The sequence below is a fragment of the Theropithecus gelada genome, chromosome 11 (genome assembly GCF_003255815.1).
Source record: "Theropithecus gelada isolate Dixy chromosome 11, Tgel_1.0, whole genome shotgun sequence".
NCBI lineage: Eukaryota > Metazoa > Chordata > Mammalia > Primates > Cercopithecidae > Theropithecus > Theropithecus gelada.
The window spans coordinates 39,307,037-39,323,219 of NC_037679.1; the positions used below are offsets into that span (position 1 = coordinate 39,307,037).

A 16,183-nucleotide genomic window follows, 5' to 3' on the forward strand; every position below is an offset into this window, starting at 1 on the left:
CCCATCAATGAAGCAAGACCTTCTAATTGCAAATTTAAATCACCCAACAGAATCACCATAAGTCACCAAGAATAATTTAAGACGTATTCATATAGGGAAAATAAACACACTCTAATTCCCCAATCAAAAACATATCCAGAATATTATGTTCTAATTCTTTTGAGCCATGACAAATTTTCAATTACTATAAGAAGAATCTGACAATACTGCTGTAATAAATTATTTGTTGACTAAAGGAGAAAAAGTTTTCCATTATATAACATTATACTAGAGAGCGCTCTAAAATATTATTTAATATAGCACTTACATTTATGTTTTCTGACTATAAAAGTAATACTGATTTTTTGTCCAGGTTTGTCTTAAATATTAAAAATTTGAAAAATAAACTTTTGCTTATTTTCCTATTAGAAATCAGAAAAGGGGCAAATAAATACCAAACTGGAAACATTGTACAAACCACAAGCCATATGATATTTGAATCAGACTAAAATAACAATGAAATAATGAGGTCTTTACAATTTTTTTTTTCCTTTCAAATTCCTTCTCAGAAAGCGTTTGACTTAACCCTGTTACTTAGAAAAAGTGTTGCAAAAGCCTCGTTTTTAAAAAAATGTAATTCCTTTTAATGTACCCAGCAAGTGGACCCTCCCTCCCTCTCTCCCTTTTTAATGTCTCAGAATACAGTTTTTAAATGGGAGCTTGATGTTTATGTTTTTTGGGCTATTATAACTAATCTTTGGAATGATTCAATATTATATGATTTATAAACTGAAAGGTCTCATATATCAACAATGAAATCTACTAGAAACAGGCCACTCTTATCTTAATGGCGTTTTAAGACAGAATTTGCAGTTTGGCTCAGCTTAGCAAGGCAGGGAAAAGAATGGTTAACAGCCTGAGAGCATGCACATTGACGTTCAGTGGTGAGCCAGCAGAGGGCTTTTCTGTATTTGCAACAAGCAACTTGTTAATGGCAGATTCCTAACACAATTGAAGAATGATTACTTTATGAAATATAAGGTCATGCTAAAGGGAAATCAATTTCCTACACACGAGCTAAATAAAAATAAAATAGAGTGGTTAGTAGAATGAAGGCAGACAAGGACTTCAATACATAGGTTAGTAGAATGAAGCCTATATGATTTAATTCAACCTAATATTTGACTTCTTAATGTGCCATTGTTTTGAAGATCACAATGTGTATTACTTAGATAGAAGTCCAGGTAAAAACTTAGTGGTTTGTGGGACCCACTCAAGTTAGATTTTGATATAGACAGTGCCCTATCATGGCTCTTTAAGAGTCACAGTGGTGAGCTGGAGCCAGCTCCTGGTGGCTCCTGAACGCCCATTATTAAATCTGGAGGAATTTTGTGAGCCAGTTGAAATCACATTTGTAGCTCAAAATTGGCCATAGTGGGAGTATTATACCATGGACATCTGCAAACACTACAAAGTAGGATCCTTCCCTTTCCCCAGTGGAGGTTGTTAAACGGTTACCAGAATATCACCGAACATAACAAAAAGGGGGATTTTCTGAGAACTGTGTCATCTAAAATCATGAATACATTCTCATGCCTGTTCGTGCCTGCCTTGTCCAGCCCAGCTGGTATGCAAAAAATCATCCTTGAAGGTTTGGTTTCATCTTTCAATTATTGGGAGTTCAATCTGGCTCTTTCTCTGCTAATAAGTGAGTGGGGTCTGGAGGTGGATTCTGGAGCCACTAGTGTTTGGTGTGCAGGTGGATGAGAGGGGGAGTATCTTGGTGTATCTGTGAGCCTTGGTGTATCCATGAAAATTGAGCTACAGTCCCCCTCCTTTTCTCCATTGCTTAATTTGTACCTTCTGTTTAAAATGTAGTCAGTGCAATTTTTTCCAGGGATGGTTATCCTATCTATAGCCTTTCAGCTATGCACCTTACATGACATCTATCATCGTTGATGTGATAATATTGTTATTTATAAATATCAATGGGGTCTCAGATTTATTAACATTACACTAAGATGTACAATGAACAATTAGGTTTTTATTTTTATTTTTCTGTAGCTGATCTTATGACTGTCATTCACTGCTCTGTTTGGATGACTTAGGTAAATGTCTTTCAGAATTCCAGTCCCTTGCCGTTTGCCCCTAGGTGTGGGAAGTGGAGGGGGTTTCACTTGTCCTTGTCTGTCTTAGGGAGACTGGTTCTTCCACCTGGACATTACTCCCCGGAGGCATGTTGGTCTCTGCTGCGGGTGTCTGCTCTGGGCTTCTCCTTAGGCTGAGGACCTCTGCTATACAAATGGTCTTCTCCCTAGGGCTCTGCTATTGTCCGCAGCTGCTGATGAAAGCCACTGTAACTCCTGCTTTGTTCCAGTTATTTTCTCTGATGATTTGGGGCTCTATATCAGCTCTTACTGGCTTTGTGAGAAGTCTAACTGGACTTCCTCCTCTAGGCCAGGACCCTCCAAATTTAACCTGAGACTGGTTAAGGCCATGAGGGGAAGGGGGTGTTTGGACATGCCTCATTATGCCCTCCTCCATTTTAGAATTCAGGAAAAGCCAACTAGTATTTAGCATCAATACACATCTTAAGTCTGATAAGAAACATTTATAATCTGTTTTCTCTGAAGTCTGCTACCTGGAGACTTCATTGGCATGATACAACTTTGGTGTCCACAACCTCTTATGGAACCTGGACATTCCTTTCTATTGATAATAACTCAGCCAATTGCCAATCAGAAAATTTTTAAATCTACCTATAACCTGGAAGCTTGCCCATTTCAAATTGTCCCACCTTTCTGGTCTGCATCAGTGTATATCTTAAATATATTTGATTGATGGCTCATGTCTCCCTAAAATGTGTAAAACCAAACTCTGTCTCAACCACCTTGTGCACATGTTCTCAGGGTCTCCTGCGGGCTGTGTCATGGCCATGGTCACTCATATTTGGCTCAGAATAAATATTCATTCATTCATTCATTCATTCATTCATTCATTCATTTTTACAGAGACACTCTCTGTTGCCTAGGCTGGAGTGCAGTGGTGCGATCTTGGCTAACTGTAACTTCTGCCTCCCGAGTTCAAGAGATTCTCTTGTCTCAACCTCCTGAGTAACTGGGACTGCAGGCGCCTGCCACCATGCCCAACTAATTTTTGCATTAAGTAGAGACAGGGTTTTTACCATGTTGGCCAGGCTGGTCTTGAACTCCCGACTTCAAGTGATGTACCTGCCTCGGCCTCCCAAAGTGCTGAGATTACAGGCATGAGCCACTGTGCCTGGCCAGAATAAATCTTTTACAATACTTTACAGAGTTTGGCTATTTTTGTCAACACCACTGAAGTCTGTCTATGAATCCCTGACCATGCTATTCAGTCTGCGGACTTCTGCTGCTGAGGTGATTCTTTCTTAATTCAGAGGCCCTCTTACAGCTCTGAGGCAGAGGCAGGAAAGCTGACTCCACAAAAGGCACTCTAATGGCCGAAAGAAAGTATGGGTAAGCAAAGAGATGAGTTGAGTTCAGCTCTCCAAGGCAGCCCACAGAGGCATGTGGTGGCATCTTTCTCCTTCCCACAGTCCCTCTGGATGTGAGCGATGGGGCTGAACTCCTTCCTCCTCTTTCCTCACTGGGTACTCTATCATATGAAACTCTAAGATCCAGACCCTCAATCTTTCCTCTTACTACGTACAAGGGGGACATATAAGTAGTATAAAAATTTCTTTCTCTGGCTTTCAAACTTATTATTTTTTTTTAACAGGTAAAATAATCCATTTTGTATGTTTGAAGCTGAATATTATATTGTCCTTTCTTTCTCTTTGTTTTCTGGCTAAAATCATCTAAATCCCCAAGGCAAATTTGTGGGAGCAGGCCACATGAAATTGCAAGAGAAGGACACATTGATATACTTAAAATATTCTCCCTGTTACATATGCTTAACTTCTCTCACCGATGGAGTAGAAGCTTTTTCAGAGAAGGCTCTTCTGCTGTTCAAGAACTGTTCTCTTTTAAGTATCCTCTTTTATCTGTGTCTTCAATATCTCCCTATTTGTGGTAAGCTTCCTATCAGTTTAAAAATAACTACCTGGTTGGGTGTGGTGGCTCACGCCTTCAATCGCAGCATTTGGGAGGACGAGGCAGGCGGATCACGAGGTCAGGAGATTGAGACCATTGTGGCCAACATGGTGAAACCTCATCTCTAATAAAAATTAGCTGGGCGTGGCGGTGCATGCCTGTAATCCCAGCTACTCGGGAGGCTGAGGCAGGAGAATCACTTGAATCCAGGAGTTGGAGGTTGCAGTGAGCCGAGATCATGCCACTGCACTCCAGCTTGGTGACAGAGCAAGGCTCCACCTCCAAATAATAACAACAACAACAACAACACCCACCTGCATCCCTCTAAATAAATAAACAAAGCAACTCTCCATGGACTTCACATCTGTCCAAACCTGAATCTTCTCTGATGTTTCCTATCTCAGTAAATGACATCACCATCAACTTACTTAATTGTGGCAGAAAACATTATCCTTTACATCTTCTTTCACCTCATGCCCCGTGCCTGATTAACTAGCAAATTCTTTTACTGAGTTTCTGAAATCTGGTTTGAATTAGTTTCTTTTCTCAATTCCATACCTTCCATCCTAGACCAAATAGCTGTCATCTCTTGTGGACTACAGTGGTTTCCTGTGGCTGTTTTCCTCCATTTAGCTTTGTTCTCCTTGAATACAGAGTGATCTTGAAATTAAAATATACATAGCCTGTAATATGTGTGTGCATGTTTATGTGCAATATATTGGTATATGTGTACATATGTGCATGCACACAATACTGTTTCTATTACTCCTTTGCTTCAAACTTTCTTTTAGCTTCTGTTATTGGGATAAGGTTCAAAATCTTACAATGGTCCAAAGCACTTGAATGACCTCACTTTGCTATACCCACAGCCCAGCCTTGTACTATTCTCTCCCTAGCTTACTTTGCTCCGGTCACACTAGGTCTTTTATTTTCTCAAACTTACCAGGCTTTTTCCTCCTTAAAACATTGACATAAGCTATTTTCTCTGCCTGGTGGGATCTTGGTTCTTTGGCTAACTCCAGTTCTCAGTTTAAAACCCTTTCCTAGAAGATCTTCTAGATCCTTTCCTTTCCTAAGAGGCCCTTTCAAGGCATCTTGTATTTTTCTTTAATAACAACACACAACTGCAGTTGAATGATTATTTTTATAATGATTTTAATGTTGTTTTCCTCACTGAATTGTAATCTTTGAAGAGAGAAGCCATCTTACTCGTTTATCTATTTCTTCTGCTTATCAATGTAATAATAGTGCCCATTGAATTAGTTTAATAGATGATTTGTGTAAGTTTTATTTGTACAAAATTCACACCATCTAACTTACGGTTTTACTCATAATAAATATCCCAGAAATTATATTAATAATTATTAATAATTTTCATGATCTCTTGCCTTTTTCTCTCTGCCTGCTTCTAGGAGTCTCTGTTCTCTGTTGTCTATATGAAAAGAGGTCTTTGTGAGATATTTGTGTGAGGCTGCATGCAATGTCGCTCAAACCAGGAGGCAAGCCAGATGTTGGATTCTGAATTGCAGCACATTACTATCAGATAGCTTTAAACAAAATGACCCTGGAAACTTAATGAATCTCAGTTGCTTACAGGACAAAGTCCATATAAATTAGTTGAAACATAGGGTTTTGTATCATCTGAACTTTTCCTCTCTTTCTAATCTCATTTCCCATTACACTTCACCCCATGCTCCAATCCTTCCCACTGAGCTCTACAAGTACATCAGGAAAAGGAGATGACCATTGGCATCATCATTATCATCATTGCCACTAACAATATTTACTAAGCATTGATCTAGGTCAAACACTGCGTGTGAGCCTGCGGGGAAATGCAAGATGCATAAGTCAAGATCCCAGCTCTTAATCACCTATAAACATAGTAGAAGTGACAGGTATACACATGAAAGATAAATAGGAATATAAGTTAATTAAATTGTAAGTGCCAAGGAGTAGTTAAGAGTGGGAGCACGATTTCCTGAGATGTGAAATAGTGCTCTGCATTAGGTTTATGTGTCCACAAATAAATGTGACTGTGGAGAAACAAGGAAAGGTAAGGAGGGGATATTTAATGTTCCACTTTTCTCTATGAAGACAATTCCTGTGATTTATCCATTGCTTTTGTACTCCTCCTTCTCCCTCATCTTCAAAGCTATTGTAACTGCAACATGAATTCATAATACAAATGAACAGATATTTTTCAGTGACTGAGAACCCTCATCCAAGACTCCTTGAGCCCTTGGCTTGCGAACTTGGGAGATGTCATTTTACAAGCTCAAATATATTAGCCTGACCTGTGGAGGGCAATGCTTAGATTCATCCACATGGAGCAGTTAGCCTCGTCTATTGGATTGAGGCCATGCACAAAAACACTGAGCAAGAAGAGGCTTTGATAACTGCTTTCCCCAGGGTCTTATAGCAGAGGCATACATTAATTCATTCAGTCAACAAATATTTTTGAAATACTGTGTTCAGTAATGAGCAAAAGAAGATATTATGATGTGTGTCATGCCCTCAAAAATTCATAGCAGGTAAGACGGACTCATACAGAAATAAATAGATATATATATACTGTGATGAGAAAAATGGTAGTGGCGTGAATGATCTACATCTCACAGAAGGCTGAATGGAGGAAGCCTACACCAAAAGGATAATGTTTAAATTTAATCTAGAAGAGAAGCAAGAAATAGCTTTGCTCTGGTGGAAAAATACTGTAGGTATTGGTGCCCATTTGCCTATAGAGATGCCACAACCCTGTGACACCTCCCATCTGTTTTCCCAGAGGTAGTAGCCCTTAGGCATAACCTATGGAGGCAAGTGGAACTGGATGTTTTCTTCTAGGCCTGGTGAATTATTTTTCTTGCCAAAGAAACCTCTTTGAGGTTGTTTCTGGTTGGAGTCTGTGTTGGTCCGTTTTGCATTGCTATAAAGGAATACCTGAGACTGGGTAATTTATAAAGAAAAGAGGCTTATTTCGCTCTTGGTTTTCAGGCTGTACAACAAGTGTGGTGCCAGTATCTGCTTCTGGTGAGGGTCTCAGGAAGCTTCCAATCATGGTGGAAGGTGTAGGGGGAGCAGGACTGTCACATAGCGAGAGAGGGAGCAAAAGAGCGAGGTGGGGAGATCTGAGACATATTTTAGCAACCAGATCTCATGGTAACTCATTACCACAGGGAGGGCACCAAGTGATTCATGAAAGGTCTGTTCCCCACGACCCAAGCAATTCTGACTAGGCCCTACATCTAACATTGGAGGTCACATTTTAACGTAAGATTCGAAGGGGACAAACATCTAAACCCCATCAGAGTACTCTCCACATGCTTCCTCGTTCTCTTGGACTAGTGGCTACCCAGGACATATACTTATAATGGATTTCGTAAAAGAAAGACAACCATCCAAAACTCTCAATCACAAAGCAAACCTCTGCAGAAGTTATGCCTGCTATCATTACACTGGCCAGAGAAAGTCAGTTGGCCAATTCAAACATCAATGAGCAGGGAAAATATAATTTTTCTACCTCAGTAGGAGGTATAATAAAGCTACTTAGAAGAGCAAAGGCATATCTCTAATTCTATGTCAGGGAGGCAATGAATGAAGAACTGGGAATAATAACCTAATCAATCCAAGGGCATTCCTGCCTGCTGCTCTCTGCATTCCACCATCTGATTCTTAAATGAATGCTTTTATCCTGAAGCCACTCAGTGTCAAAAAGAGCCTGATAGATCTCCAATCCTGTCAGAACTTCCCTGTGTCATTAAAGTTTCCCTGACTCCCACCAATGGAGCACATAATAGAAATCCAGCTCACAGGTTCTCTTGGTTCTGACTCCTGATAGCAGAAGAGTGAGCTGGACTCAGCAGAAGGCTTGGTGGCCTTGAGATCACTTCACAGCACTTCATTTCTGTTCCTTTTCCGGTTCTCACTTACAACCTTTATCCTCTTGTCTAATAGCTTTCCTTTATTTTTTTTTATTTTTTATTTTTTATTTTTATTTTTTTTGAGATGAAGTCTCGCTCTGTTGCCCAGGCTGGAGCACAATGGTGTGATCTCAGATCACTTTAACCTCCACCTCCCAAGTTCAAGCAATTCTCGTGCCTCAGCCTCCCAAGTAGCTGGGATTACAGGCATGCACCACCATGCCTGGCTAATTTTTTTGTATTTTTAGTAGAGACTGGGTTTCACCATATTGGCCAGGCTGGTCTCAAACTCCTGACTGCAGGCGATCCACCTGCCTGGGCCTCCCAAAATGATGAGATTATAGGCCTGAGCCACTGCACCCAGCCTGTCTAGTATCTTTCAAGGAGGTGTTTCTGGGAAAATGTACCTTTATCTTTTTGCATGTATACATTCCAATTCTCAATTTTTTTCTATATCTAAATGGATGATTTGGGGACCTTGGAGTAGTAGAACCCCATCTAATTCATAGTACCCCTCAGCAGAAGGCCATGTTATTAGTCAGGGTTCTCCAGAGAAACAGAACCAAGAGTTACTGGATAGATGTAGTCATGGAAACCACCGCTTGTATCTTTGCTTCCTTCTGAACATCTGCTCCATTCTCTTACTTCTTTCTGCAGAATAGCTCTTGTTTTGGTTATTTAATAGCATGCACATGACTAAAAAATAGTTGCCATCTCCACTTCTGCTGGACCACAAAGCTCCAGGGCCCACAAGCTTATGTCAACATATGGCCTTTTCCCTGTGATTTACATTTCAATACCTGAGAACGGGAATCAGATCAGTGTTAGGACTACCAATATGTTATATTGCTTAGCATCAAGTGACTATTGCTGGTGGCCAGAGTGTGAATGCATTCATTTTCTATTGCTGCTATAACAAATTACCACAAATTTAGTAGCTTAAAGCAATGGACATTTATCTTATAGATCTGGTTATCAGAAGGCTGAAATAGGACACTGGGCTAACATCAAGAGGTCGGCAGGACTGTATTTGTCTGGAAGTTCTAGTGGAGAATCCATTTTTTGCCTTTTCTAGTTTCTAGAAGCTGTGTGCTTCATTTCTGATTGCTTTTTCCATCTTCAAAAAAATTTTTTTTTCACTTATAAGGACCCTTGTGATTATATTTGGCCCTCACTTATAATCCAGGATAATCTCCCCATCTCGAGATCCTTAATCATGGGCTGCAAAGGCTGTTTTGTTATGTTAAGTAAAATTCACAGGTTCTGGGAATTAAGACACAGACATCTTTGTTGAGGGGGTGGAGAGGAGCACCATTATTCCATTATTCATAGTGAGGGTCATAAAGATGTGCTGCCAATGGAACAGAGGCTGTGAGTGGGAGGAGTTTCTTTGCATAAAGAGTGAGGTAAGAATACGAAAATTAAGTAACACGTCTACTTCCGTCTACTTCATTTTTCCATCCTCTGTTTCTTTCCCCTCCAGTGGAATCTGTCAGCACTCTCACATTTGTAATTTGCCTGGACTTCTTTTTCTTACTAGAATGAACTAGTATTTAATTTTCTCAAAGCTAGATTCTCTCTTTATCATAATGCAGATGCCTAATCCCCTTAGACTTGATGAGAAAATATGAGACGCCATGAAGGATGGTTTGGGAATCTGTGCTTCTAATAGGTTCACTAGGGAATTCTTGCACACACCAAAGTTTAAGAACCACCTCTGTATTCTCAGTAAAGCTGATAAGCTTATCTTGTTAGAAGAGAAGACTGAAGAAAACCTTCCAAAGGAACTAGTGTATTTTCACTGCAGCTTTTGGGAGATAATGATAACAATTTTGCATGTAACTCAGTAAGACTCTAATTCAGGCTGGGGGAAGAGGTGGTCATGTCAAGATAAAGGGGAAGCCTTTTTATGGGCTGATCAAGATTTTTTTGACTCTCAAATCTCAATGAAGGGCATAGTTCTTTCTAAGTTATGTTTTCATACTGATTTGTGCTGTGTCAAATATCATAGTAATGCCATATCTCCAAAGGCAGTTTACCATATCAATCTTGCCAATGTAGGGGAAGCAGAAGATGACGGGCTAACGTTTGACACTCCAGTGGCTCTTGTCATAGACCAGATTGCCAGGGGTCTGATTTGGAAATTTGCTGTTGTATAAAGTAATCCAATCATGACATTTTGGGATTTGACAGGTTTTGTTTTATAATTTAAACAATTGGATCCAAGTATAGCATGCTTTCTTTACAAATTTACAGTTACTTAATTTGAAGAACTTTTGTTTGTAAGTAAGCTAAGTAAGTTGTAATTAAGTTGAAAAAGTAAGAAAGAAAATATATAAAGTAACCTAGAAAATAAAATCATGTAATTTTTGATGCTTGGTGGTTTAGTTTTAATAATATGGCAGATTACATGATATAAAAATCTTCTAAGTATAAAGTACTTGGAAGTACTGAATTTAATAAAATAGTCAACCTTGAGTGAGTTCACTAGGATGTAAGGAATATTACCAGAGACCAAAAACAAAACAGAAACTGGACTTGGTTTTCCTTCACTTTATGTTTGGGATTTGAATTTATACTCTGTGGTCTGTGAACCCTTAAGCTAAGAAATTAACGTGAAGCTCCCTGGAGCACTTGACAGAAGTTGGTACAAAATCTTTTTTGGAGGGGAATATCCTCAACTTTGGTGGTAAAGGATTCCCATAGAAAATGCCCTGCCAGACATGGACCCCAAATTCAAAATTACAAAATCCATGAAATCATCTATCCTAAGTGAGAGAAACAAACAACAAACAACAAGATTAGAACCACCCCAACTGCCACTAAAAAACTGAAATAACATTCTTTCTCAACAACTCTAAAATGAGTACATAAAAATTATTGAAGATATAAAGGAATTCAGAGCATGAGAAACCAACTTTATGGCATAAAATAGTGCCTTACATTAATATTTTCACTATGTGGTACAAGTGCAATGTGTTATAGTAGTTCAGAGAATGAAGACAGCTGCAGAAACTGAACTTGATGCTAAAATGTTGACAAGATAAAATTTAGTTGGAGAAACATTACTTCTTTCAAGGTATCACTTAGATATTGCAAATCAATGGCATCACAGCAAGTTGAAAAACAAATATCACTATAAAACATAACACATTAATTTCTGGGGATGAGTGTTAAATTGAAATCATGACCAACACAGATACTGTTTATGAAATATAATCATATCCTTATTCAGAAAAGGTAAGATAGATGCCGCTTCTAAAATTATATGAAACATCCCAGAAATTGCCAAGCAATGCACATCCAGAAAGCATAAATAGAATACTACAAACCATCTTGCAATAAGACAGTTACATTCAGAGGGGCAAACATCATCTTAAAGATATAGGATTCTATTTGCTGGCTCAATGATAACATAAATTCTGGATAAAATCTATGAACTTGAAATGTGTTAGGTTTAGTAACACAAGTAAAGAGTATTTGCATTTCACTAGCAGAATGCGATATTAAGGGAGTCAAAGGTTATCTACTTGAAATTTGTTGTCAGTTGATGAAAAATGAGTGTTGTATAAATCACCAAAGAAATTAACTTTCTTCAAAGATGATGAGCTTCATTACAAATAGACCTGTTATTATCATTGACATACCTACTATTCGATAACAATTTTCCCATTCTTGACAGTTGTTTTAATGTGTTGGGTTGAGGCCAATAGGCTGTCAGGTGTCAACTTTCTAAAGATCATATTCCATGTGGGAAAATGAGCAGTGCTTTTGTAGCAGAAAGGGAACTGTTTATTGCTTGCATTATGTAGTTGTCTCAGACTTCTTATGAACTTAATATCACTTCACAAACTGGTGGCTGACTTACTTTTTGCCAAAGTTCCTTTGTCAGGGTGGAATGAAATATAAAAGCTGTCAATTATGTTTTGACAGTAATAATTACATGTAGCAACAGTCATAAATTGCATTTTTTGTGGCTCTGAGTCTAATCTTTTATCTAAACTCTCATCTATTGTAGCTATTTAAGGAAGTCTATTTTGCTTATTTTCACGCAGGCTACCATTTCATGTATCGAGTTCATAATGTAGTTAGTTGAAAAAGGACTTGGGATTTTTGTTACTGTTCTCTTTGCCATTGTTCATTCTCCTTTTCTAACATTTTTTCCTACTATGAGCCTGGATGGAAGAGGAGCAGAGAGAAGACATACACCAAAGCTCTATGTATAAAATAATAGCAACCCTGAAGCTTCCTCTTACAAATTCTACTATTTTTTCTTTCTTTATTTTTTGAGACACGGTCTTGCTCTGTTGCCAGGCTGGAGTGTAGTGGTGTGACCTCAGTTCCCTGCAACCTCGGTCTCCTGGGCTCAAATGATCCTTCCACCTCAGCCTCCATAGTAGCTGGGACTACAGGAGCATGCTACCATGCCTAGCTAATTGTTTTGTATTTTTTTTTTTTGTAGAGGCAGAGTTTCATCATGTTGTCCAGGCTAATCTCAAACTTCTGAACTGAAGTGCAGCCTCCCAAAGTGCTGGGACTACAGGCGTGAGCCACTGTGCCCAGCCAAATTCTACCAGACAAAACAACTTAACAGTTTTTAAATACATGTAGTTCAAAACAGAAAAATAGTCACAAAAACATCAAGTAATACAGCCTTGCACTTTTCAACTTTATTCAGTGAAAATGACTGTGATGCTTTCGAATAACAACTTTAAAGTACTATATAAAACTTGAGATGAAAAGTTCAGAGTTACTACATGTTAATTAAATACATAAAAATACCAAAGTTTGTATCAGAAGCACATAATTTTCACATCACTTAAAATTGCTGCCTAATACCCTTTTTTACTAAGTTCTAATAGTGTTAGAAATAGCTATAATTATTATAAAAATGTTTATTTTATTGAACTATAAAATTTAACTTTGGTTTATGCTTGAGATTTTTCCATATGGCTGTTATTTTTGGAATTTTTTTTTTCTTTTTCTTTCTTTGAGATGCAGTTTCATTCTTGTTGCCCAGGCTGGAGTGCAGTGGCGTGATCTCTGCTTACCATTAGCTCTGCCTCCCGGGTTCAAACGATTCTCCTGCCTTAGCCTCCCAAGTAGCTGGGATTGCAGGCATGCACCACCACTCCCGGTTATTTTGTTTTGTATTTTTAGTAGAGACGGAGTTTCTCCATGTTGGTCGGGCTGGTCTCAAAACTCCTGACCTCAGGTGATCCGCCTCCCTTGGCCTCCCAAAGTGCTGAGATTACAGGCCTGAGCTACCACACCCAGTCCTGAGTTTTGGAAATTTTTAAGTCAAGCAAATAAGTCAAACAGTTAGTAGATTAGGAAAAATAATCCTGAAGTTGATTTATAGATTTTTCGTATTGTAGGTTAAGTTATATGGGAAACTGTGAAGACAAGAGAAACTATTGTAAAATAAGGAGCAGACTTAGTAATGCATATTGGTTATGTACATTTCAGCTCTTTTCAGAAAGAGTCAATAAACATTCTGCATAAACAAAATTAAATCCCTTAATTAAAAATATTTTGTTGGGGAAAAGTATTGTCTTCTAAACAGATTTCAACCTTAGCCTTTTAATTTACTTTGTAGTCACATATTCTCAAGAATCTAAGATATTTTATGCTTTTGCTTGTGGTTGAGTAAATATGTATTTTGGACTAATATTTAGAATGTAACTATACATAGGTTAATTATGTTAGACTTATATGATTGTCTAATTAGTTCAAGAGTAATAGACTAGTAACCTTTCAATAAATAATATTAAACACATACTGTACTTCAATTAATTAAACCTATTAATTAAAAATTCAAAATGAGTGTGAATGTGTGTGTACGTGTGTGTGTGCTGGAGGGGGGACAGGCACATAGCTACTTTATAATTTTAGTGAAATTTGTTTGTATTTTCATGCTTAAACTTTTTCCTTTATAGACAAACATCTGTTGGCTCATGGAATTAGCTATTATTTCAGCAATGGAAAGGCATTAAGGTCATCTAGAGCAAGAGTAAATGATTATTGGATTTGGAACACAAACAGGAAACTGTTTGTATAATGAACACTGGACCATGTAACATTAGTTAGGATATCAAGAATACTTAATAGAAAAGACTCAGAAGTCATTGCAGGAGAATTGTCTGGGCACAACAGGATATTAACAACTGCTGTGCCTTTTTGTTTCATAAAGTACTTCTGTGTGGTTAGACATTCCTTACTACTGCACACCTGTCTGTTAAATGACTTTGATAATAGTGCAGTTAACCCATGGCATCTGCTGTAGAAATGTGCACCCACTATATAAGAATGGTTTTCACTAATGTGTGGAGCTCAGATCTATAAAGTTCATTATGACATATTAGAGCTCTTTTCTCATGCCAATGTAAGCAGTCAGTCCCTGTTAAAGAAGAGTGCTCCTAGTGCTGAAATAATAAGTCTGTTGTTTAATTGGACATTTGTCACAGAGGATGGAAAAACAGGGTGTGAAGGGAAGGTTTTCAGGGCTGGATGAGTTACTTTATTTTCTTTTTAAAGCCAAGTATAGAATATTATGTTTTTTAAAAAATTGCTACTTTTGTTGCAGAACGTTTAACAGAAATATGTGTGGGCCCATGATCATGTCAACTTAAACTATACTGTAATGGGACTTGAAAATATATGCATGTAGTTTTAGTGTACTTTTTAATTCCTAAAGCAGACTTTTAATTCTTAAAGAACATGTAGACATTCTAGGAAAGATGGACAGGGTTTTATTTCACCCTTTTTCAAAGGACAGTAATTATTTTATGAATACAATTATAAAATGCAATTAGATCAACAATTAGGAATAATGGTTATCTCTTATGGCTTCCGGAGATTTCAAGAGGTGTTTCTTTTTATTTTAATGCTGCTGTCTTGAGAAGGTAAAAAGGTTGATATAGGCTAAAAAGGCCTATGATGTGCAGGTGTGGGTGTAACTAATACGGGCTCAGGTAAGAAGCTGCCATGCATCACTAATGAGAGACTCAGCCAAAGGGTTGCCTGCAAGTTTTAAAGCTTCAGATGCTGTATGTAGTTGGAAAGCTTGGAATTCCTTTTTGAATTACTTTATTACATAGCTATACTTATTAGAATTTGAGTACACTACAACTATGCATACTTCTAAGATGCCATCATAATAAAGACCATCAATTTGGTTACATTTCAGGGAGAAAGGCTACACTGAAATGAACATTGTAAGAAAACTCAATTTAATGATACCTTGGAGTATATTCTTGCTTCATGTACTGCTGTTTTCATTACAAGGTAAGAACTCAGATTAAATGTTTATGTTAATTTATTGTATTTTTGTTTCTCTTACAATTTATACAAATAGTTTTCCCTTATAAAGCACTTGGAAGTCATTAGAATGAATTGTACTAAGTGATACTCAGATCACCTTTTAAAAAATTCTTAATAATGTAGATAATTTGGACCTTTTAGTTTTCATTTTTTGAGTCTTTGCGAAATGGCTAGTTAAAAAATCTTGCTTTTATTATGATATGCAATTGTATTAGAACCTTTTAGCTTTCATTTCTTGAATCTTTTTTTAAATGACTGGTTAAAAATCATGCTTTTATCATGATATGCAATTGTATTAGAAGAAGCTCTGATTCTAACTTTTTTCTTCTAAATTATGATTTAAAATAATTGTCTATTTGCAATTTAAACATTTGAAATTTTATAATAAACTAAGAGCAATTGAGTACTTAAACTTTCTTCATGCCATCAACCCAAAGAATAGTAAAAAAATGTTTTAAGAATGACTAACATCTGGGGCTAAAAATTGATTTTAATTATTTTTATAGTAACTTTATTAATAAATTTTCTTGCTATTTGATTTTTTTTTGTTATGGAAAGCTTATAAACATACACAAAATTTAAATGAAATAACACACCTTCATGTACCTTCACCTGGGTTCCATAACTATCAGCATTTTGTGGAACTAGTTTTACCCTGTTACACATTTTTTCTTGGAGTATTTTAAATTCATGATATATATATTATATATTTTTAATAGATAAGCACTTTATCATACCTAACAAAATGGGGAAAGGATTTCTTTATTTTAGTTGTTGATTTTTAATCCCTGTAAAGGTCTGTATGCTTTGGAGCTTGTAGACGAAATTGGAGAAATTGCTTAAGTACAAAAGACTACAGAGGTGAAAGGTGCTATTTTCCAGTTCCAGTTG

General features: G+C 37.3%; 1 protein-coding gene across 1 annotated transcript in view; it reads left to right on the top strand.

The window, feature by feature from the left end:
• Positions 1–15,204: 15,204 nt before the first annotated feature.
• The window catches only part of OTOGL (otogelin like), a 164,975-nt gene continuing 163,996 nt past the window's right edge, over positions 15,205–16,183 (top strand). The window contains exon 1 of the mRNA XM_025402598.1: positions 15,205–15,256. Coding sequence (XP_025258383.1) covers positions 15,205–15,256 — 52 coding nt within the window. The remainder of the gene's footprint in view (positions 15,257–16,183) is intronic.